The sequence below is a fragment of the Sebastes umbrosus genome, chromosome 7 (assembly GCF_015220745.1).
Source record: "Sebastes umbrosus isolate fSebUmb1 chromosome 7, fSebUmb1.pri, whole genome shotgun sequence".
NCBI classification, from domain to species: Eukaryota; Metazoa; Chordata; class Actinopteri; order Perciformes; family Sebastidae; genus Sebastes; species Sebastes umbrosus.
The window spans coordinates 18,422,118-18,446,172 of NC_051275.1; the positions used below are offsets into that span (position 1 = coordinate 18,422,118).

Sequence of the window (24,055 nt, forward strand, 5' to 3'; positions counted from 1 at the left end):
AAAGGAGGTTGTCGTCTGATTTCCATGAAGTGCTGGGACCATATGGAAGCGCGACCTATAAAACCACACTTTATATGAATATGAAGGGAAATAAGACAAGATAAAATAGTTCCGTTGTTTTTGCGTCTGTTTTTTGGGGATGTTTGCGAGTTGCGCGTCTGCTGCGGCTCCGGTTCGGATACTGAGCCGTCTCTTCTGCGCCCTGCTGCTGGTGCTGGTGGTCGCTGTGGGACTCGGTTCGGAGCTGCGGGTCCGGGTCCGGCTCGCTGACGGACTGGTGACCGAGGAGGTCCTGGAGGCGGACAGTGAGAGGGACTCCATATCGCTCGAGTTCAAGCAGGGAGACGGGACGCTCGTCACTTTTCTGGCGGACTTCAAGCAGGTGAGAGGTGGTGTTGTTTACTAAACCTACTAAAACCTTGTTGTACCCTTTAGGGGGGGTGTTATACTGACACTCTGGTGATATATATGATGTTAGGAAGTCTCAAACTACTTTATAACTGTAAAAAAACTTGTTATTGAGCCCAGTTCTTGGTTCCCACAAAGGTTGTCTGGGGTGCATCAGGGCTTCTTGAGAGGTCTTCACTAGTGGGTGTCAAATAATGTATTAAAGGTCCCATATCATGCTCATTTTCAGGTTCATACTTGTATTTTGTGTTTCTACTACAACATAAATATATGAGAGTTAGAAAGTCTCAAACTACTGTATAACTGTAAAAACAAAAAACAACTTTTACAACTGAGCCCAGGTCTTGGTTCTTGGTTCCCTGGTTGGTTACCTTGGTTTTGCTCCTTGAGAGGTCTTCACTAGTGGTTGTCAAATAATGTATTCAATAATTTAATTGTAATGCAGTCAGTTCATTTAATGTTTAAAAGCCACTCTTGGTCGTGCTTAGAATTAGGCCAAATCAGAGATGACCCGATTCCTTATTTTGGGGACTTTGGGACCTCCTGGGTCCTGTTAGGGACGTTATACTGACACTCTGGTGATATATATGAGATGTGGAGGATGATATTTTTCTGCACATTTTGTTTACTTGTTGTTGTTTAGCTTTTGTTGTATTTTTAAAATTATGTTAGTTTAGATCTTTCTTCCTTTTTTGTTATAGTTTTTTTTCTCCTGGGGTTGGGATGGAGGTCCTTTGTATATAAGCCTGTGGCTTCCTGACCTCTCCTGACACATTTCTTTATTTATTTTTTTCATTGACTGGATTTTTTGTTTTATATATTATATATCTTTTGTGGCGGACTTCAAGCAGGTGAGAGAGAGAGTTGGTCCTGTTTACTAACCCAACTAAAACCTTGTTGTAACCTTCAGGGGGGACGTTATACTGACACTCTGGGGATATATATGAGAGGTGGAAGATGATGTTAGAAGGTCTCAAACTATTTTATAACTGTAAAAAACTTGTTATTGAGCCCAGTTCTTGGTTCCCACAAAGGTTGTCTGGGGTGCATCAGGGCTTCTTGAGAGGTCTTCACTAGTGGTTGTCAAATAATGTATTAAAGGTCCCATATCATGCTCATTTTCAGGTTCATACTTGTATTTTGTGTTTCTACTAGAACATGTTTACATGCTGTAATGTTAAAAAAAAACTTTATTTTCCTCATACTGTCAGCCTGAATATACCTGTATTTACCCTCTGTCTTAAACGCTCCGTTTTAGCGCATTTTGATGGAATTGCAATAGAATTACGTTGCTAGGCAACAGCTTGGGTCCATGTGTACTTCTTGTCAGTTGATGACATTCACATACACTGCAACCAGGAATAAACTGGGACACATTTAGAATGTTTACGTTTAAATCTGCGTAAAGGGTCTAAATATTGTATATTTGTGACATCACGAATGGACAGAAATCCTGACAGATTGTTTCAAATGTAGAGTTTCTGAATACAGGCTGTGTGTATTTCCCTGTGGATTGAGTGTTTCGATACTTTCACAGTATTTATATAGGACTTAAGCCTGCTTCATAATAAAAAAAACATGAAAATCACCCTTTTTTATAATATGTCCCCTTTAAATAATGTAATAGTAATGCAGACAGATCATTTAATGTTTAAAAGCCACTCTTGGTCATGCTTAAAATTAGGCAAAATCAACGATGTTCCTTGTTTTGGGGACTATGTGGGACCTCCTGAGTCCTGTTAGTGGACCCTCAGCCTTCACTTTATAGGAACCACTGATTTAATTTAAATCATATAACCATTCCACCTAATTGAAGCTTCAAAATACGAAGGGTGTGTGTCTGTCTCACATGACCAGAAAGCTCTGCCCTAACAAATCTAAAAAGTCATGTCCCTATAGTGATGGGGTCTATAGCAGTGGTTTTCAGTGGGACCCCTAGGGGTTCCAGGGGGTCCCCGGCAAAAAGGGGAATCATTTATTTTCACTAGAAGTAACACAATAACAGAATTTATGACTATTTTGGTAATTGGTTTCATACACTGTATGTAATAAAACATCTAAAAGAAAAAATCCTATTAGTTGCGGAGGGACAGCTGAGACAACACCTTATCAAATGGGGGTCCGTGGTCTTATTTGAGTCATTTTAAGGGTCCTTTTAGGAACCACTGGTCTATAGCCCAAAACCAAAGTGTGATAAGTAGGAGGAAATTACCTTTTTCCTAGATGCCTTTTATCATGAGATCAGCCCCAAATCCATACTCTTATCAAGGCTGAAATCAGGTAACCACAATGGTGGTCAAGCTGCCTCTGATGCAGGGTCAAAAATCTATCTGAAGCTTAAAGGGAATCATCCCGAAAGTAGAACTTTTTTTTTTTAGTAGTAGTTTCATTCATCTTTCTCCATCCCAGCTTGAGTTCCACAGAGGTCAAGCCAGCTGCTGCTCCTTAGATGTGGATGTCTACACACACCCCAGTGGACCTAAAGCCCCTCCGCCCAGAGCTGATCATCAGCGGCCATATTTAGCATTCTTCTAAAAGTAGACCAGCAGATCAAGTGTCCCTCCCTGACCACTACTACATTTGTGATTTTTGTTTTTTTTTTAAAGATGACACGGTTTCACTTATGACAATGACTACTCAGGGACACATAAATATCAATCCTGGAAGGAAAACTACAACTGCAGTGAGTAAAGGGAGGGTGGACTCACAGAGGCGCACGGAGCAGAGGCATGTGTCTGTGATGGTTGCTGTCACACAGAAGCTGACAGGCTGGCGAGATGTGAAGGGGGAGATTTACCCGGATTAAGTGGGCATGTCTGACCTTTTTGATCTGCACGTCTGGTTCACTAACCAAAACAGCTAATTTAGAGTTGAAAGAGACGAGTCCGTCGCCCCCCAATCATTGGTCACACACCGATATGAAGAGACGTACACTGATCTGTGAGCAGGGAGCTCGTTGCTGCGTCCCTTCACGCATGCACACATACATATGCACATATGGTTTTGTTTATTTGAATAAAGCCAACAGAACCTCTCAGATCACTTTACTTTTCCGCTGCCCCCCTCTTTCTTTCTTTCTTTCTTTCTTTCTTTCTGTCTGTGTCTCTTCCTCCCCCTGTCCCCCTCTCTCTGTCTCTTGCTCACTTCTTCCTCCTCAGTTTCTCCTGCATGTGGTTTTCATTCAGCTCTTGTGCAGTATCTCCAAGATTTATGGAAAGTTGGAAGAGCTGTCACTTCCAGCTGCCATGAATATACAGTCCAGATGAACGCATGTGGGAAGAAGAGCGTTTTAACAGAGATGTTGAACACTGGAGGTTTATAATGATCTATAGAGGTGGATAGATAGGTACCCCACAGGTTAAAGTATTATTCCAGTTACTCATTAAGAAAGCGAGCATTTCCCTTCTTCTTTGCCATCACTCGGATCATTACCGTAAATAATCATCAGACAGCAGCCGTCTTGCTCTTTTCTGCTTTGTGAATACGTGGCAAAGATGTGACGGTAAATGCTATAGTCATTAGACACAGGCGGAGTGGTCTGCTGCAGGAAGTTTAGTCAACCTTATCCAAGCAATGAATCAGTGTGAGAATCAGCCGGGCTGTGATTTCAGGATGGTTACGTTTGCTCCGGAGGCATGTGGACATATGGAAAGGATGATGTGGTTTAGCTTGCTCAGAATACCTCTGCGTCATGTTGAGTAAATCTCTTCACGTAGATATTATCGCCTGTTAAACTCAAACCACTGAAGAATCATTTTTGTGAAATAGATGCATCATGGGAAGGAGTTGATCATCCACTGTGTATTCTATAATTGCATGTATAGGTTGCTTAACTTGCTCAAATCTTCAGGGACTTATTAGTAATCTCACTATTCCATTCCTATGGCATCACGGTGAAGTATTTATAGCCAAATCCATTCTAAATAATGTAAAATTGCATCTGCAATCTGTTTGCATTTCAGTAACATCCTGATGACATGCTCAGTGTCGGTGCTGTTGAAGCCTAAAACAGACAATTCCTCCTAAGTTGTTTGCCGATTCAGTGCAGATTTTTTCCTTCAGCAACCACTGCGACAATTTATGGTCTAACACAGTCTAAGACCTTGAGCTGAACATAAACCATGTCTTAGAGTTTAATCCAAAGGAAATGTCTCTCATACTTGAGAGGCTGTTTTGGGTCGTTCCAGATGTAGAAACTTTGTCAGAGGAGCTAATCAGTCTGTACTCTGTGTGTCTCATGTGTAACCAGTGGGTTTGATCAATGCAGGAATGTGAGTGACTTCACAGGCCTCTCGGCTGAGTTAACACTTGAAGGAGGTTTCATTTCTGGGATGCAACAGTGCACATCTTTGTGCATCTATAGTTACATGCACCTTGGCTCTATGATAAAACATCTGTGATGACAGTTTTAACATAATTTTATTCTGTTTTGATTTATTTAAAGATTGAAGAAATATTTGGCCTCACGAATGCAGAATAATTTGAAAAGGCTGTTTTAAATTTGGAAAGCTTTCCACCCACACAGATCATGTTCTAACAGTCTGCTGTCCTCACAGAAATGCCGAAAAAGTTGAAAAGTGCTTAAAAGGGACATATCATGAAAAACATACTTTTCTAGTGCTTGTGCCTACCAACCCACAAACTGTGAAATAAGACAACCCAGTCAGTTTTTTGTGGGCTGCCAAGATCAGAAAACATGTGATTCAACAAGCCATTCAGATTTGGCTCCCCTTCCTATGTCACATGCATGCTCATTAGAATATATCACCCCCATCTGAGTATTTCTACACACGGCTTGAGAACTACCTTTGCAAAGATGCACCATATTTTTCTCGCTAGCCAACCGGAGCAGACTGGGGATGCGTCCGAAATAAAAATGTTTACATTACATACCCAATATGTGTACTTTAATTCAACATACTTTTGTGTGAATAAACAGTAGTATGTATCTTTTTGGACACAATGAGCAGTAATTTATGTAATTTATAGCCTGTGCCAACCTCATGTGACCAAAATGATGATTTGTGAGAATCACATAGTCTGAACTAATTAAAACAAATATTGCACCTAGTAATGTGAAATGTTATACTAGATTATATTGAAGTGTTATTGACGTCCTTTATAAACAACGTCATCACTACCGCATTGCATTGTGGGATATTTATGCCGCCGTTGTGTCCAGTGTTTGCATACTGTAATATTTCACCGAAAATATTATGCAATTTCGCGTACTATTACTTTCATACTAAGGTTTAGGACATACAAAAAAATCTCACATACTGTTTTAGCGTACTAAAGCATGTTAGTATGGAAATTTGAACGCAACCTGTGCTTTTTCGGGAAGTGGGCTTAAAGAGACAGGCGCTAAAACGGAGCGTTTCAGACATAGGGTGAATACAGGTATATTCAGACAGACAATATGAGAAAAATAATGTGTTTTTTGAACATTAGAGCATGTAAACATGTTCCAGTAGAAACCCAAAATGCATGTATGAACCTGGAAATGAGCATGACATGTCCCCTTTAAACATTGTCTTTTGGGGATGCATAAGCCACTTAAGCCAGTAGCTTTCAAAAAGCTTCATTATTGCTATCCATAATACAACATCAAACTATTACCAAAGTATTTGTCTGTGCTGAACAGTTGAAAATGCATCCACATCATCAGTGTAGACGTGGCATGAGAGTGACCCCTCGCTCTGCTGATGGGTCACGCGAGCAACAGATGTTGGAGCTCACTTGACACTCACTATCTCACACTATCATGATAAATGGGTCTGGATTTTGTCAACAATGGCGCCCTGGTGAGAATGAGCTCTCTTGCTGTTTTTATTGATTCTCATTTCATTTCGGCCTTATAAATAGGATTGTGTTTCTGCCCGGAGCAGGTCTGCTCAGGTCAGTACACTCTAGCGTATATTCTGATTGTCTTCAAAGCACAGAGGCTTTATGGATACGCCCAACAGTAAGCTCGCTGTGAGAATGGATTGGAGATTCTTCACACACCCTCATGTGCTATGTCAAACACAAGAGGAGAGTTGGGGGTGGGGAGGCAGGTTGGTCGGCCTTTCTTTGTCCCCTCCCTTTGGGATATACAGCACAGTATCAGCCTTCACATACTGTATCACATGATGTCAAAATTGTACAAATGGTTTTTGGCTGTGGCCTTTATTAACTATTAGTCAGACTCTCTCCTGTGTGGGAGGCTCGCTGACAATCCCATTTTGTTTGTGGGAAATGACGTTGTTTGCCAAATGAAGCAACTGCTGGTTGTTTCTCCCCGATGGCAAGTATTGTACATCAGTTGCAAGTCGGTGCAGTGCAGTCACCACATTTCATGACTTGTTTTTTTCTTTCTTTTTGACTGCCACACTTTGCCTCCCACTCAATCCTGACACACCATCCCACTGTGTCACTTGCACAAACTTGTAAAGTCTTTTTCACAGGTAAGTGTCACCTGTTCTGGGAAATGTTGTTGTTGTTCAGACACAGTTTAGGGGCACATGAGCTTTCTTCTCCACTGATGTGAAAGGTTGTGAAAGGTCACAGTGAGTCATCTGCGAGTCACCAACGCTCAGTGAAATCATCTATTTGAGTGAGTCTGTTTCTTCTCCTTAACCCAGATATTTGAGCCTTTGTTTACTTTGCGCATTACCTTAGAAAACCTCTCCTCCTACTCAGTTTTCCTTTTCATGCTATGGCTCCTTTCAGTGTGGGAGAGAGAAACGGCACAGATAAGTTACTGCGCACTAAAACAAGATGCGTGATTCAGAGGTAGAAAGTGATCTCTGTCTCTGACATGTTACTTGGAATTTGAGTACATTAAGGTCCTGTGAGGTTACTCAAATACACAGATTACACATTTTACCTGAAATTATTTCAGATGTGGGTTGTTTTTTACGCTGTTTCTGTTTCTTTCATTACAATGTGTGCAGGCAGCAGACCCTTTCACAGATGAACCCACACTTAATCTTTATCCTCGCCACCCTTTGTTCCCTGCTGACTCTGAATCCCAGCAAAATGGCTTCTTCTGTGGCCTTGTTGTGGCCCTTCAAGGCCCCGCATTGGCCCCCTTTGGCCTCTCGTGGCCCCTCAGCCCCTGTTGATGTCTTTATCCTTTATCTTCCTCCCGCCAGCTGGCCAGATGTTCGTCTGTAATGCTGCGGATAAAGAAATACTTCCCGTTCCCACAGTCATGCAGGGAGAGAGGACACAGCGGAGAGAGACACCTTTTTTTAAATTGTTTCCAATGATCAGGGACGGTTTACTGCAGGATGCTGTGGCCTTTGAAGCACAAGAAGACAGTAGTTGTGGCTTGCATTGTGCATAGTTGTAATCATTTCAAACTACCTCAGAGGTTTTGAGATTGCAGTTGGCAACAAAAAAGCCAAACAAAGGGTTTACTCTGCCAAAGCTCCTGTTCTGTTTTCAACACAGTGTCCTGAGGTGTCCTTTTGTCAAATTCATGGCTGTGTCCTTTTGGCTGGCTCAGCCTGGTCAGTTTCAAACTAATTTATTGTGTTTGGCTTCACCCCTGTGACAGCTCAGTCAGTTCCGGTGCTAAAGTTATAGGGGTCTACACCTGGGAGGGTATTACATCATCCTTCTTCTTGTCAAATAAACTGCTTTCGTGTTACTTTTCCAGCCATAAAACACTGCTTGTATTGTCTGAAAAAAGCAAGGAAAGTCTAGAAAAGAAAGGGATGAAAATATTTTAAAGAATACTGCTTGGTTTTCCTGTTTAAAGGAGACTTTTGCAAGTCGCATTTTCCAAATAGATTCGTAAAACTGACCTCTCCTGTTTTTTCTCTTACTCAGATGACAGTTCACACAAACACGGATTACATTCAAACTTGTTTAATGACATTTTAAATGTAAGAATTAAATTTTTGTGTTGGTCGTTTAAGTATAGTTGCATATAAGGCTTTGAAATAGACAGAATTATTCAAATATCCGCCATAAAGATATTACTAATGAGATATAGTTGATAGGATACCATTGTTTCTAAATGCTTTCTCATTAAATAGCTGTTTGTGTGTCCCCTGCAACAGGATATGAAAGCTGTGGGACAACTATTAGAGGCTGAATGGGGGCTGTAGCCCTCTCTATTGTTTACGCCTTATCTATCTGCCTCATTTCCTTCACTGTTAGCACCCAGTGTTTGTGTCCCTCTCATTTCCTGAATGCAAAGTCTCCATAAACAGTTTTGGTGTCTGGATAATTGTATCCAGATTCTGTGTGAATGAGTAGTTCCCTGGTTGTGGCCTGCACATACTTTGCACAGGTTTGAAGACTTTTAAAGTTTAAATCAGAGTTTCTGTGGCTGTATTTCTAAGTTACCTTCCACTGCTGTCAGGAGAAGGGCAACACCTTTCTTTCCGCGGCCTCCAGTGTTTGTATTGTCCATTCACTGCCACTGTTTACTAATTGGTTCGCTCTTTGGACAGCCAGGTGTGACCAAGCCCCAAATGTGACTCCACATTCCTGCCTTTGGAGCCGATGTAATTAGCTTCAACTCAAGCATTTCTTAGCGCAGCGGCTTTTCTCCCGCTGCTTTTGTCTGTGTGAGTCTGTCTCACGCCTCTCTCTCCCCCTCTGCCTCCCAACATGATCTTTAATCCCTGCCTACACCTGGGCTCCCCTCATGCACCAAGGCAAATATCCTCCCCATCACCAAACATGTTAAATCCGTATGTTGTTTTTAAAGGGGGAGGCCGAGCCATTTGGGCAGGTTAGGGGTCCCTAAAAGTAAATACAACATTTCATCACTTATGTCTCTGCAAATATAGGCCAAAAGGATAAACTGGGAGCCGGATTAATGCTGAAACAGAGCTTTTATTTTAGCGTCATAGATTTGTGTTCATTAGCTGTTGTAGTGTTAAAATCTAGTTGTTGTTTTTAATATGTCAGAAACTTTTTTGGCTCCAGCTCTAACAGCTTGTTTGAAAAAAAAAATACCAACTCAAATACCCAGGCGGACCCACAGTGATCCCCAATGACTCATCAGAGCGTGGCCAGCCATCGGCCTTATCAACAGACAGGGTCTTAGGGGGGATTGGAAAACAGGAAGGACCTCCTGCACAGGGGATAGCTACTGGCACACTGTTTGTGTTTGTGTGTCCGTGCGTCTATGCGTTTGTGTTTGTGTTTCAAAGTCCATCCGCTCGTGCAAGTGTGAGTTGGTACCGTTAGTATTGCTCCCAAAGTGAGACGTACATGCAGTAGTACATTTAAACTGCTCTCAAAGCTCTCGTTTTCACAGCCAGTAAACCAGGTATGTCCTCTGTGAAGAGGGCGCATTTTGGCTAGCTGGGTTACAACTACAGTGATGGAGAATGTTCACTGTAAATGGCACCCTTTGAGTGTCTGAATAGGCTTTTGTGCACCTCTTAAATAACCTGGCCCACCAAAGGTAACCACCAGTGAAACAGCCCCCCCACCTCTCTCCTGTTTAACAGGTCTTAGTATGACCCACTAGTCGGGTTGCATGAATACAGACTTGTGTTTGGCTGCTGGCCAGTGGTAGTTTGTCTGCAAACGGACTAAGTCCCGGGTGTCAAGGAGCAATGCTCTGGAATCTGTACTTGTGTGGATTATTTATAGCCGTGCTGACATTTACACTGCTCTCTGGTCGGGGAAAAACTCAAGGCTTCGCTGTCCTTTGATTATGGTATTACCCGCCTTTTTCAAGAGGGCCAAATGTCACTCTTTTAATTCTTAATGTCCGCACCTGGTGATTTTCTCTAAATGTTGGTCTGCAGACCTTTCATTTTACATAGCTCTGTGGACATGTACTTTTAGGGGGTGACTCATTTTCCTGGTATAGGCTTCACTACTTTAAGGAGTTCTTGTGAATTCAAGTGGACTTGCTCATTTTCAAGCTCCAGCAGGCCCACTCGACTATGATGTCCAAAAGTTTGCCTACTCAAATGTGTCATAACCTGCTTTAACTTTGTCTACTGTTTCATAATCTGGGATTTTTGAACGCTGAAACTTTATCTCCTCCCATAGCACAAATGAAGCAGGTTCTGCCACAACAGGAAGCCATTTGTTACCCCCTGATATCCCACAGGAGCTTGACACCTGCCTCTATCATATTTGTCTGATATCCTGTCAAAGTCATACAGTACCAGTATCTTCCCCCATCGGCAGTTTGCATAATTCCCTGCACTCCATCAGCCCACTTTGCAAATTTTAAAAGAGGTAGCTATTGTTTGATCAGTCAGTTCTCTCTCTCCTGTCATCACAACAAGTGTAAAACCTCCTTTAATCACACATTTCACTATTTTGCTGCGTTTTCTTTCATCACACTTTTTTGAGTGTGTGTCCGCACAAACGAGTCAGTGTATGCATGTGCCAGCGCCGGTTTCAGGCAGGCACAAGTGAGGCTCGTCTTGTCCAAACAAACGGTTGAATCCAGCAGCTTCTGTCTGGATGGAGATGTGGCGAGATGATGTCATTGTTATTACTCTTTTTGCTTTCAGGAGCCACGCTGATTATTATCTCAGCGGCACATAAACCACTAAGATATCAACACTGGTTTGTTATTGCCATTTAAAGGCCACGATTACATTTAATTTCCCTTAACAGTTGGCTGTAGACAGAAATATTTTACTGTGTCTTTTATTCAGTGCTACCTGTATAATTAAACGAATAGTTGGAGGGCTAGATGAGAGAGGTAGATGGGAAGATCGAAACCACAAATTGTCCTATTTACAATTCAGTTTTTGTTAAGATTAAACAAACCACATATAATGTCTCAATTGGTAAACTTTAGAGATGCTGTTAGGCGGATTTTGTTACCTTCGGAGGCAATGGGAAAGATTTTTGGTATTGGAAGCATTTCCATTTGTAGTCAGTAGTATTGACCAATCACATTCAAGCAGGTTTTGGTTGAATGCAGGCAAACTGTCGTGTCTAGAAGGTAACCAGTAAATTGCAAAAATGTGTAAAAAACTTGCAAATACTCTCGTGAGACTCGGTGCCCGACGACCTATCCTAACCTTAAACATCTTGTGAGAGTTTCCCAAATTGTGAGTTACCTTCTAGACACAACCCAGGTAGCTACTGTATAGTCAGTGTGGAGAGCGACCCAAATTCAATCTGGGAACCCACCAGCTATCGTCTGACGATGATTTAGCTTTTCATTGGTTAAAGATTATCGTGTAAACTGGCTACTTGTGAAACCATCCGATCGTACCCATCGTCTCTCAACTCCAACTCCAATCTCAATCTTCCGATTAGCATCTCAAGTTGCTAATCGGACTGTAAACAATGAGCGGCACGGAAAAGGAAGTTTTGGGCCCGGATATCCGCTGGCTATACCAGAACCCAAGAAATACAGCCCCTTGCCCCCAGAGGTTTATCCGCCATCAGACCTATAGCCGATGGGCTCCGAGATTGGAGCCGGGCCAGCTGGTTCCCTCTGTTTCCAATCTTAATGCTAAGCTAAGCTAATCGACTGCAGGTTGTAGCTTCATATTTATCATACAGGCATGAGAGTGGTATCATTTTTCTCATCCAACACTTTCCGCAAGAAAGCAAAATAAGTGCATTTCCCAAAATTTCAAACCTTTTTTTCAAGATTTTCTATTGTGTGCAGATGATTCAACTTGACACAAAGTTACATCAGAATAAGTGAAATGCTCTCACCTCGCCCTTTTCGAACTAAACCCAAATGCAGGGCAGCAGAAGTAGACAATCATTAATCTGGACACATAATGACACCAGAGGAGGAGGAGATTTCAGCGTCTACACCGCTACGCCATTGAGTAAGTTCCAAAGAAGCAGAGTTTGTGGAGCTGCCCTGCTTCTCTGTAATTACCCAGAGAGCCCTGGGGCAAATCTATGTGGCTGACACAAATGCCTTCCCCTCGTCTTTCCCTCGCTCTCTGCCTACGTACACACACTGTGTCCTAGCGTAGCGCCATGTGTCTGCAATATGGGAGGTCTTGAAGTCGTGGCCTCCGCGTCTCCCTACACTTGAGGGGAAATGGCACTCATGGCCGTCCTCTCTGTCGGCATTGTGCTCCCTCTTTCCTTACATCTCACTCTCTTCGCTGTGATGTATTCATGCCTCCTAAAGCTTTGACATTCTCTCTGATCATTCAGACTTTGTTCTTTTTGTAAAAAACCACAGGGTCATAGTATGGCAACATCTATACTCTGTGTTTCTACAGTCCTTCGACGCCATGTTTTAATACATTGATCAGCTCACTAGAGTTTAATATCACATGCAGGCTGTGGATCAATATTTGCTCAGTAATTTGCATTCCAAAGGTCAAATAGTATCAAATGATTGTCTTGTGTAATGCCCATGTTTGTATTGTACGCCTGCCAGAAACTCTTTTCAAGGACAAAGGTGTCTGTTAGAATGAGGAACCAGTGATCATGCTAAGTAGTCTATAAAGAACTACGGAGCGTAAACACTCTTCTAAGTCAGGTTGTATTGCTTTCTTGCCAGTGTGTACACTTCAGCATACAGGAAGTGGGACAGAAGAGCTTAAGGAGAACTCAATGGGGTTATCTCGGGGCTGTTTATCTATCCCAGAGTCCCTCCTGCTCCGGGAGTGAAAGCCTTCAAACTGCTACTCCTCTGCAGCCTGTTTGCTTCAGACGGGTGTGTGAAAAGCGGAGGAGGGGTGTTTGGGACTATGTGTGTCTTGAAGCTGAAGCCAGCAAAGAGGGGGTGGGGGGGGTGTCTGATGAATAGGAAGACAGGTCTGCTGCTCTGCTCTCCCCACTGTTGGAGCTTCCCATCATGCTTTGCATGCCCTCTCACAGAACTCTTTATGGCCTTGGGTCTGGCGCCAGATCTCTCACACACTTGCCAACAGCAACAAGTTTTTTTTTGGTGAATTCTCCACTATCACTATTTTCCTACTTCTACGGTTCCACATAAAACAGTGTGGTAAAATGTTTCTGACTTTTTTACGGCATGTGAGGAAAGTCTGATAAGTTTGTAGAGAAACAGGCCCCAAGCCTTAATTTGACAGTACAAATAACCAGAGCACGACTCGAGCAACGTCGCACAGGCCTACAGACAATAAAAAGTATCAACAGACTGTCAGATGAGACTCTATGAGCGTCGTGAACATAAACCCCTCTTTGCTTTCAACAGACCGTTGTTTGAACATCTTTGAACTCCACATATTGAATTACTTTGAGTGTCTGGAAAAAGTGCCGCACTAAGTACCGGAATGGAAAGAATATTTGTTGTAATCTGTATGAGCCTGCACATATAAACTGTGAGTTATTATTCCTCGCTTCAGTGTCTTCTGGGAATCGTCTGTTTATCCGTTCAGCCAGTCATCTCTCATCCCTTGTGTCTTCTCGCAGGATGTGAAGATATTCCGTGCGCTTATCCTGGGCGAGCTGGAAAGAGGGCAGAACCAGTACCAGGCGCTGTGCTTCATCTCTCGCCTCAGCCGCAATGAGATCATCCCGAGCGAGTCCATGGCGCGTCTCAGACAGGTATGACGTCAAGCAGGATTAATGTGTTACATTATCAACATTTTCAGCTCTTGAAAAGTTAAATGTTTGCAGTATATATTCAGAGCATCTGAGGGTGTGAACGCTGATCATTTGTGTTTGTGTATGCACAGAAAAATCCTCACGCCATTCGCTTGGCGGAGGAGCGGAGAGGACTGGAGCAGCTGATGATGAGCGCGGCGGTCAATCTCAGTCAGGCCTCTCAGCTCAGCTCCCACATCCACAACATGTGCAGCGAGGCCCGGGAGGCCATTTACACCAGGGAGTCCGACGTCAAACACTGGCTGGACAAAGGTCAGTAGTCATCTTATGTTTGTTTTTGGCAGAAGTTCTGTGGCGGCGAAATGTCTGTCTGCTCTCCTATCTCTTTCCTGTCTCTCCTGACCCCCCCAGATTGTCTCTATTCACTCTATCTCTGCACTGACACTCTTTATCTCCCCAGACACTCTCTATCTTTCCTGTTTCTATCACCCAAACACCTCTTTCCACTTAATTTTAGTGATATTACCCCCAGCATTATCTCTGGCTTTTTGTTGATAAGGCTCTATTACTGTTCATGCTATCTGTGTTTACCTTCCCCCTTGTCTCTTTACCTTCCTGATAAATCTTCCACTTTTATCTTCTTTGAAACAACAGTCCAAGAAATAACGTGCGACATTATTGTACAATCACTTAACCTGGTTTGAGAACATTAAGTATTTGTTTTTAAAGGCCTTTTTTTACAGTGGGATCCAGTATCTTAATAGCAATGAAGTCCAAATTGTTCAAGCTGAGGAGAATCCATATGACAGCACTATTGTCCACTGACAGTACTGTTACAGAGGAAACAATGTTGATGGTCATGGTTCACCAAGCACTCCGCACCATTATCAGCGGAGGGAATCACAGTAGCATCTCTTTTGCATGACAAAGCTCCTCTTTTACTGCACAACCTCCCTTCTTTTTAGCCAATTCAGTCTTTAATTGAGTGAAATCAGATTCACATAACTCTGTGATAGCTTGCTTTTGTTTTTGATACAACAAGCTCTCTCCTGTCTGTGTTACAGGAGTGGATGGCTCCATATTCGAGGTCCTGCCCCAAACAACGGAGGCGCCCAGCTTCCAGGCCTGTCACTCTACTAAAGACTTGTGGCAGCCATGTCTCTGCACATACAGCCTGCGTCTGGAGTGGTATCCGTGTCTGCTCAAGTACTGCCGCAGCCGGGACACTGTGGGCAAAGGCTCGACCTACAAGTGTGGCATAAAGAGCTGCAGCAAGGGCTTCCATTTCACTTACTATGTTCCCCAAAAACAGCTTTGTCTATGGGACGAGGAGACCTAGCATTTTGTTCTGGATGGTTAAGAAAAGAGAAACACATTTTTATCCCCCAGTCATGCTATTCAAAGTAAACACAGTAACACTGGACCTCGGTTTATGTGATGCTCAGTGAAGCTGTCTCAGGTGGGGGGAGCAGTGAGATCCAGATGTCCAAGCTGAAACAGACATGAATTCAGGTTCCAAATGAGACTAAAACCTTTTGAGGAAGGAGAGATGCAGCACGTCTTTCGGAGAGGACCCTTAAGCCTTTTCTGGGAAATATCGACATATCGTTGTCAGCTTCGTTGCCAAGAAGCTGTCACTTGTGTGCCTTTTTATGGAGAAGTTATTGGAGCAGATGCCAACAACAATAACCTCCCAAACAAACTACGGTATGCACGAAGCTGGAAAGTGCATTTCCGGTCAATTAAACACCAGCAAAGGAACAACAGAGTCCCACTCTGATCACAAGAGTCCTACTGGACAAACCATCCTGGTGAAGGAAAATATGGATGGTGGATTCTTATAAAGCTCTGTGAAAAACAGACAGCAAAACGCCTGTTTATAGCATTGTAAGCTGGCTGACAAAGGAAACGCCTATTCAATGCTGGCTTTATTTATTTTGGTTGCAAAGTGAAATTATTGAGGACTATTTTTTTTTGTCTTTTTTGCATTAAACAAGCTCTTAAAGTCTAAACCACAGGTCCTCAGTAACAATAAACACATTTCAGAAAATTTAAACCTCTTGGAGTTTGGATGTTGTTTCTAGACTCATCCATATGTCATGCTTTTTTGTTGCCACGTCTTCATGTTTGTGAATGGATAAACAGGTTTATTATCTTCTTTAATAGGACAGTTGTAGCTCTGCTTTGCCCCATCAATACCCACGGGGGACACCTCATGCCCACCACTCACATTCTCAGTCTGTTTAAAGTGTAAAATAAACCAAAGTCCAAGGAAATACTTTCAAAAGAAAGGTGTAATGTTTCAGTTTCTAGAGACAGACTCTTCACTGTGGTGTTTTTCCATGTTAGGATTCACTAAAACTGCATTATGGCCTTTTTAATAACCTATACTGCCATCTTCTGGTCAAACAGTGTTTCTGTTTCTTGTGTTTTTTGTTGGATCCCAATGCCAAAACTCTGGTTTTTGGTTTGTCTGTTCATGTCAACAGTTAAATATCTATAATTTATGCAACTCAAATCCCTGATAATGTTTCTTGCGTAATTCATTTCTTGAACTTGTGGGACCAAATTTCATTTTGTCTGTCAGTCCTTTAGAGTAATAGGTTAAAGTATAATTTTGGTTTGTCTTACCTCCATCTTCATTTCAGTCTTCGCTGCCATATCAAAAGATCATTTTGTGTTTTGTGTGTTGGTTTGTCCTCCTGCTAACTAAAGAACCAAATGAGTGAAACATTTCTATTTGTGACCTTTACTGGTGATCAAGTGCCTTAACATTTCCACTGATACCTTTGCTATGTAATTGTAGATTAAGTTTTTAAACATATTTTTTCTATGAAAGAGTTTTGAATATGTTGTAAAAAGTTGCCATAAGGAGAAAATTAAGCAGTTAGGTAATGTACCATTTTAAAAGTTGAGTTTTACATGAATTGTTTCAATAAAGTCTTTCTTTGCACTGCATATACAATTGTAAGTACTTATTTTTTGAGCATTTTGGGGACATTTTATGTCTTTATTAGGGATGCATCGATCTGACTTTTTCAGTCCCGATATTGATACCTGGGCTTGGGTATCGGCCGACACCAAGTACTGATCCAATACCAGTGTTTAATTAATCAGATGGCTGTAAGCCTCACTGTGTGGAAGTGACTGGGATTATTATTTTATGTGTGAGGCAACATCAGACTTGAATCTTCAAAATTAACAGGAATTACAATCAAGTGTAAACCTTTTTAATGCAGCAACAAAATTGGTCAAAACTTAAACAGGAATTAAAATTCCAGTCTATAATGTATATAGTATATAAACATAAAATTTAATTTAATAGATCGGCCACATTGTCACCGATATCCGATCCAGCTATTTGAGTCAGTATCAGCCCAATATCCGATCCTGTATCGGTGCATCCCTAGTCTTTATTAGACACAGGTATACACCTGCAGCAAGGGGTGGGGACTCCATTGCTTGTTGACACTTACCCCCAGGGTTTCAACCCAGATCATGCAGATAAGATGTTACCTGCAACCACAAAACCACTATGCAGCCCCCACCCAGCCAACATTTGTATGTGGGGCCCATGTGGGTAGTAAATGGGCTGAAAAATGGGCCCTATATGGGATTGTCCACGGGTTCCATAATGGTCCAATGTCAATTGCCCACATGGATTCCATGCAGGATTACAATTGGTGTTATGTGGGCCCCAACTGGCCAACATACCCAAGACCAATCTTAGTCCCAGCTTTAAGTTTTATGTGGGTACTACATGGGGACTACATGGGCTGAAATATGGGTTGTAAGTGGGTTTGTCCACGGTTTACATGTTGGCCCTATAGCAGTTACCCTTGTGGGTTTCATGCAGGAGTACACTGGGTGTTATATGGGCCCAATCTGGGCAACATAAACCAAAACCCAGCTCTAATTTCCAATTAGTGACCAACCGGGGACCCACTTGGGTAGCCAACTTGGGGGAACCCATGTGGGACCTATTTAGTCGACTCAACTGGGCCACATTTGTGTTGCCCATTCTGAGCCCATACACTAATTTCCCATTAGTGACCCACCTAGAACCCACCTTAGTTGACCCAAGTGGGCCCCAGATAAGATGCCCATACCCACTTGGTACCCAAGTACCCCCAGCATAACCCATGTGGGGCCCACATAACCATGTTGGCTGGGCATTACACATGTAGGAATATTAGTAATATTAATAATGAATACATAAAGTAGTTCTTCCATTTTGTCCCCCTTGCTGGGGTGTGTGCAATTTCTGCTATTGACCACAAGGTTTCACCATTGTTCAAAAAAAGAGGAAGCCAGCCACTTCCCCATTGGCTTTGGGAAGATATCAAGAAGGATGGAAACATGCTGTTTTCTGTTAAATACTAAATAAACATGTCATAATCTCTACACTACGGTATAGTATGTGATAATACAACCAGGGCACGAGTTTTTGTTAATACTACTAGTTGCTACTAGTTGCATGTAGAGCGATGTAATAATAAGGTGAAAGGTTGAATGAAGGGAGGAGGAGGAGGAGAAGGAGGAGGTTGTCGCCACCGGCGTTAGTAACGTTAGTTAGCTCACGTAAAAGACAACACGGTAACCAACCTGTGACTGTCTCACCTCAGAGACACGTCTTCACGGGACACGCTGGATGTAAACGGAGAGACAGCTACATGTGCACCATCAAGGTAATGCTATTTGACTACAATCCCATCACACAGGAGAACGCTTTGTTAGCCTCATCCTACCGTTAGCTTGCTCTGCTAGCATCACGGATCCAGCCAGCTAACTGTGGTAGTTAGCCGGTGTGAGAGGAGAGCATCCTCTTAATCTGCTCCTCTCGTCCTTTCAGTTCAGCAACATCAGCTTGCCCTCGGTGTAAACACCTAGCTATAGGAGCTGTCTTAATTTAGCGAAGGGAATACACATAACATTAATAAAGCCAATTTAGCTAGCTAGTTGCCAACTTCCTCTTACCGGTTTCCATGGGAACGTAATTAAAGTGTTACTGAGCATCTTAACAACATAAGAACTACTTCTACTTAGGTCTGTCTCATACACAAAAGCATGTATATATATAACTTTATTTAAGCAGGAAAGCTGATCTTTAACTAACAGGAGTGTCTTGACCAAGATATAACTAGAAACACAGAGGTTATATATATATATACAACTTTATTTAAGCAGGAAAGCTGATCTTTAACAGGAGATATAACTAGAAACACAGAGGTTATATATATATATATATATACAACTTTATTTAAGCAGGAAAGCTGATCTTTAACAGGTGATATAACTAGAAACACAGAGGTTATATATATATATATATATACAACTTTATTTAAGCAGGAAAGCTGATCTTTAACAGGAGATATAACTAGAAACACAGAGGTTATATATATATATATATATAACTTTATTTAAGCAGGAAAGCTGATCTTTAACAGGAGATATAACTAGAAACACAGAGGTTTACAATATAAGCCAGCTTTATAATGAATTACATAAGATCTACAGTCTTTGTTGACTCTTTTGTATCAACTATTTTGCCTAAAACTATGTACTTAAGGAAAACCGTTTTGGAAAATGTGAGATAATGAGTTGTCCATCCTGTTTTTTTTTGTTTGCTTTTTTTTGTCTTTGCTTGTCAAGGATGGATCTGTGTCTTAAGTTTTGGGTTTCTTCTTTTTTTTATTGTGTTTAGTGTTACCTGTAGATTGTTTATGACAGAATCACGTCACCAAACCAAACTTAAGCTGTCTTCCATGTATTGTCTCTTTCATAAAGCATCAGACAGTCCTAGTATCTTACACTTACACACCAACAAACTGATAATAACCTGATATTTTCAGGTGGAATTTCATTTAATTCTCACTGCAATATAATTTTCCACCTGTGCAATTTTGTTAATAGTCTGTGTATTGTCAATACTGTATATACGGTTCCTATTTTTATACTTCCTTCTATTTAAATGCTTCATATTTTGTTACACTTTGTTTAGCTCTTTTTTACTGTGTTAGCTGATGCATCTTGTTTTTTGCACTATCCCCTTTGCTGCTGTACACTGCAAATTTCCCCACTGCGGGACTAATAAAGGAATATCTTATCTTATCTTATCTTATCTCACCTACCTATTGCAGCTGTTTAACATCACAGGTGAAAATGATAAAACGATAAGTGGAAAATGTATTAATAATTTCAGTAATTTTTCAAGCAAACAAATAAACATTCACAGTTTCCTGCCTATCCAATGTGAGGATTTCATGCTTTCTTAATTAATATATTAAATAAACTGAATATCTTTGGGTTTTGGACTGTCGGTTGGTCAAAACAATCAATTTGAATACATCACATTGGGTTATAATGGGCATTTTTCATTATTATCTAACATTTTTAAAATAGTTACACCTATACTATACAGTTATCCCACTAAATATAATATTACAGCTTCACCTCCCGTGCTATCCTGACATAATGTATCCATACAAGCAAAAAAACAACAATACATTTTATTATTATTACACATACCATTTAATAACAGCTGAAAGAACCCCATGTGAACTGTCTGAGACCCAACACCCAGTAACCTCTCATCTAGTTTTGAAACTTGCTTGAAGTCTTTCAGACTCAAATGTACGTCTTGTCCCGGTTCAGTTAGGGTGGGCCTGACCATCTGCATGGTCTCACCTCCTCCTAGTACAAACGTCACAGCAGAAGAAGAGACGTCCCCCTCACCCCACCAGACCCTCGGCCGGCCAACTATAGTGCTATTATAGTTCAAGCAAAGGCTAATTGTTAGTCACTTACAAAGGATTGCACAGTCCAAGTCTCTGGGCGGTAATGCTGTCTTTTTCTACTGTAAGCGATATTACAGTGCAAGATGTGCCTCTTTGCGTTTTTCTCTTTCAATGTAACGGGAAGTCGGCTTGATGACTGCTGACAGACAAGTTTTGGAGAGGAAACTGTAAGTTGGTTTAGTTGTTTACTTGTTTGTCTTTGTTTGTAGAAGAGAAGATGGCACTGGTCGTGGTTGGTGCTCTCCTGTGCCTGTCTTGTTGGATCTCTCTCTACTTTATCTTGTGTAATGTTAACGGGTCCAGGAGCTGTGAGTGGAACTGTCGCCTCGTCACCCTGGTACACGGCATCCTGGCAGTCTGCATCACAGGGTACATAGGCTACGTGGATGGACCCTGGCCTTTCACTTATCCAGGTAGGACGCAGCTTCAAATTATCAATGTTTCTGCTTGAAAAATAACTTAAATGTGAAATTGATTAATAACATAGTTGCAGGTGATTTTTTGTCTCTGCATTTAGCATGTTGTTGAAACTGTGTGTTACTTGAAACAGCTATTGGTGTGCAAAGTTTGATTCAAACTACCAATTGGAACAACTGAAAGTATGAATAAATCTTTCAGCAGTGACCAAATAATTTTACCTTTCTTGTCTTTTGCACAAAGTTCTTAATCATAAGTTTGTTTCTACACGTTGATATTAATAATAATGTGCTCCTGTCACAGTAATAACTCATTTTATCTCTGTGATTACATGTTTGTTGTATTATATTAAAAATATATGCTAACTAAAAACTGTCTGTTTCTGATGCCAGGTACTAAGAACACTCCTCTGCAGATAAGTGCCATGGTGGTGAGCCTGACTTACTTTATTTTTGATATGGCCTGGTGCGTGTACTTCCGCACAGAGGGACCCGTTATGCTGGCCCACCACACCATGAGCATCCTGGGAATCCTGTTGACCCTGTGGTTGGGGGAGTCTGGCATCGAGTCGTGCGCGGTACTCTTTGGCAGCGAAATCACCAACCCCCTCCTGCAGACACGCTGGTTCCTCAAACAGACAGGACGTTACGGGACGCGGCTGGGGGACGTTGTGGACGTCCTGTTCGTGTCGCTGTTTGTGTTGATGCGAGTCTTTGTGGGAGGCACAATGCTGTACTGTGAGCTGATCTCCCCGAGACCCAGATTCTTCATCAAGTGCGGGGGAGTGGCTATGTACGCTCTATCCTGGGTGTTCATGGTGGACATTGTTCGATTTGCCATTCGGAAGAGGAAGAGCTGGCAAAAACAGAAGAGAGACCAACAAGAGACGGTGGCAGCTAATGGTCTTGAAGTGAAGAAGGACTGATCGGCTTTCTCTAAAGGAAATCTATGTCGGTGCTTTTCACTTTGGAAGCGCAAGGGAAAGTGCAAAGAAAATCAACTTTTTGTATGTTAAACTGGGATATTTCAAAGTCATGGTTTTCTATGTCAAGCAATATCCTGTGACGTCTGTCTGTAAGGTCTAACACCTGCGCATTTTTAAACTCGTTTTTTAATGCAGCCATTGCAGTTGATCACATGTTTGATTATTGTGTAAAATGTGCAGTTAACAAACAACACAGATGTAGTTTATGTCACTGAAAACCAAAGCACTTTCTATCAACACATGAACAGATGTTGCTTTCAGTGCAGTGAACTGTGGCCTAGTCATATGTGGTGGTGGTGGTGTTGTTGCTCCAAATGAAAGCTCCATGTTATGAAAGAGACAGTTTACATGTAATGCCCGTCCTTATTGTGAAACATTTTTAGCCATTTCAAAAAAGTTAGGATTGATTTTCTTGTAATTCTGTGTTTTTTTGGTGCTTGGGAAACTTTGAGCAGATGTGAAAGGTATACTACTCAGGGACATGAAGTCATACCAGAAAGTTGGGATGGACTCCAGAGAAATGTGTGTGATGTTACTTTGTTTAATCTAGTTTATAGCAATCCCTATAACATTTTGCCTACTGTCTGAAATCCTATTCCAGAGCCTGCCCAAAAAAATATTTATTTTACTTTGCTCGTGTAAAGTGATACATAGAGAGGAACCTTTCAATTACATAGTTCTACACTGGTAATGCTCTTATTTTGCAGTCCATTTGGATATAAATATCTTGAAATGTTTGGTGAAATGGTGTTAGAATTTGTACTTTATGTAGTATATTAAGTTATTTGAGGTGTCTGATTTCAAAAGATCTGCACTCTGTACTGCTAGCTCCCAGTTAATTTAATTTAATAGTCATGTTTCAGTCTCACAGAGATCTTGTCATGCAATACAATTTCATGTGAGGTATCTGTGCAGTGTGCTGGTCTTTTATCTGGCTTCTTCTTCAGTTACATTTTTTTTATCCAGCACCTTTAAATGTTTTTGAGATGTACATGCTCTATACTCTGTTTGTTTTAATCTTTGAGACAAACTAATGTCAGGTTGCCCCTGACTAGGATAGAATGAAAACCTGTGCAATCATACATGCATCTTTTGTTTCTAGCCCCTAAAATGTTAGATTTTCACATTTAGTCTTAACACAAGGCAGTGACACACACACACACACAACTAGGGCTGGGCAATAGTTGGCATCTATCTACTGTCAGTAAAATCATATCAAGATTATATAATCATATTGAGTTATTATTTTACAAAATACTACATACATACATACTAGTTATTTAATTTTTGGATTTACATGTGTGAAGAGTTTGTCTGAGTTTTAGTATTTAATGTGTGATTTTTGCCTACATTTATTGCCATAATGTGATATTAACTATCAGCAAAATATTCATCTCAATATTGTGACATTGATTTGAACCATATTGTCCAGACAGACACACAAGTGCATTATGGGATGAAGGCAGGTGGGTTGTTATGTGTAGAGAACATTATGATTTAGCCCGCTCCATGACTGGATTTGTTCCATGCCAAGAAAGTTAACAGGTTTCATCTTTGTGCTCAGACTTTATACCGGTGTTGTTGTTATTATTATGACCATATCTTGTTTGTTATTTTAGTGCACATGGATATCTGCAGTAATGTGCTAAAACACTTGCCATCCCTTTGTTTTCCTATTTATATTTGATTGAGATTTGATTTGTTGCACTCACACAAGGTCTGTTTACCTGGCCGTCACTGTTAAGAATCATGTGAGCATCACCATTACATCTAAGAAAGTCAAAATCTAACTGGTGTGTGCCTTAGTTATCTGAATGTACTTTCCTAATTTGTTGAATTGTTTTTTTGTCTTGTGCTGTACTGTAAAACCTCCAACATAAGGATAGGAATAACGAAGAACCATTTTCAGATTGGGGTTTCATGATTTGCCTTTGTAATCCCTGCGTGAAGTCAAATAAAGGTGTGATAGATTGTT

The 24,055-nt window shown here is 41.3% G+C and overlaps 2 protein-coding genes across 3 annotated transcripts; both read left to right on the forward strand.

Moving 5' to 3' along the window:
* The first annotated feature begins 139 nt into the window (after nucleotides 1-139).
* On the forward strand, nucleotides 140-16,839 carry oafa (OAF homolog a (Drosophila)). The gene is made up of 4 exons (XM_037775938.1): nucleotides 140-382; nucleotides 13,747-13,881; nucleotides 14,013-14,193; nucleotides 14,946-16,839. Exons 1-4 carry the CDS (start codon nucleotides 140-142, stop codon nucleotides 15,218-15,220), a joined length of 834 nt encoding a protein of 277 aa, XP_037631866.1. The 3' UTR covers nucleotides 15,221-16,839.
* Nucleotides 16,840-18,173: 1,334 nt separating this feature from the next.
* Nucleotides 18,174-24,055, forward strand: tlcd5a (TLC domain containing 5a). 2 transcript variants are annotated; one of them, XM_037774943.1, is made up of 3 exons: nucleotides 18,174-18,569; nucleotides 20,888-21,091; nucleotides 21,488-24,055. In XM_037774943.1, the coding sequence occupies exons 2-3, from the start codon at nucleotides 20,896-20,898 to the stop codon at nucleotides 22,018-22,020; spliced, it is 729 nt and encodes a 242-aa protein (XP_037630871.1). In that variant the 5' UTR covers nucleotides 18,174-18,569; nucleotides 20,888-20,895; the 3' UTR covers nucleotides 22,021-24,055. The 2 variants fall into 2 exon arrangements, with proteins under 2 accessions (XP_037630871.1, XP_037630872.1); XM_037774944.1 differs by lacking the exon at nucleotides 18,174-18,569 and adding an exon at nucleotides 19,944-20,739.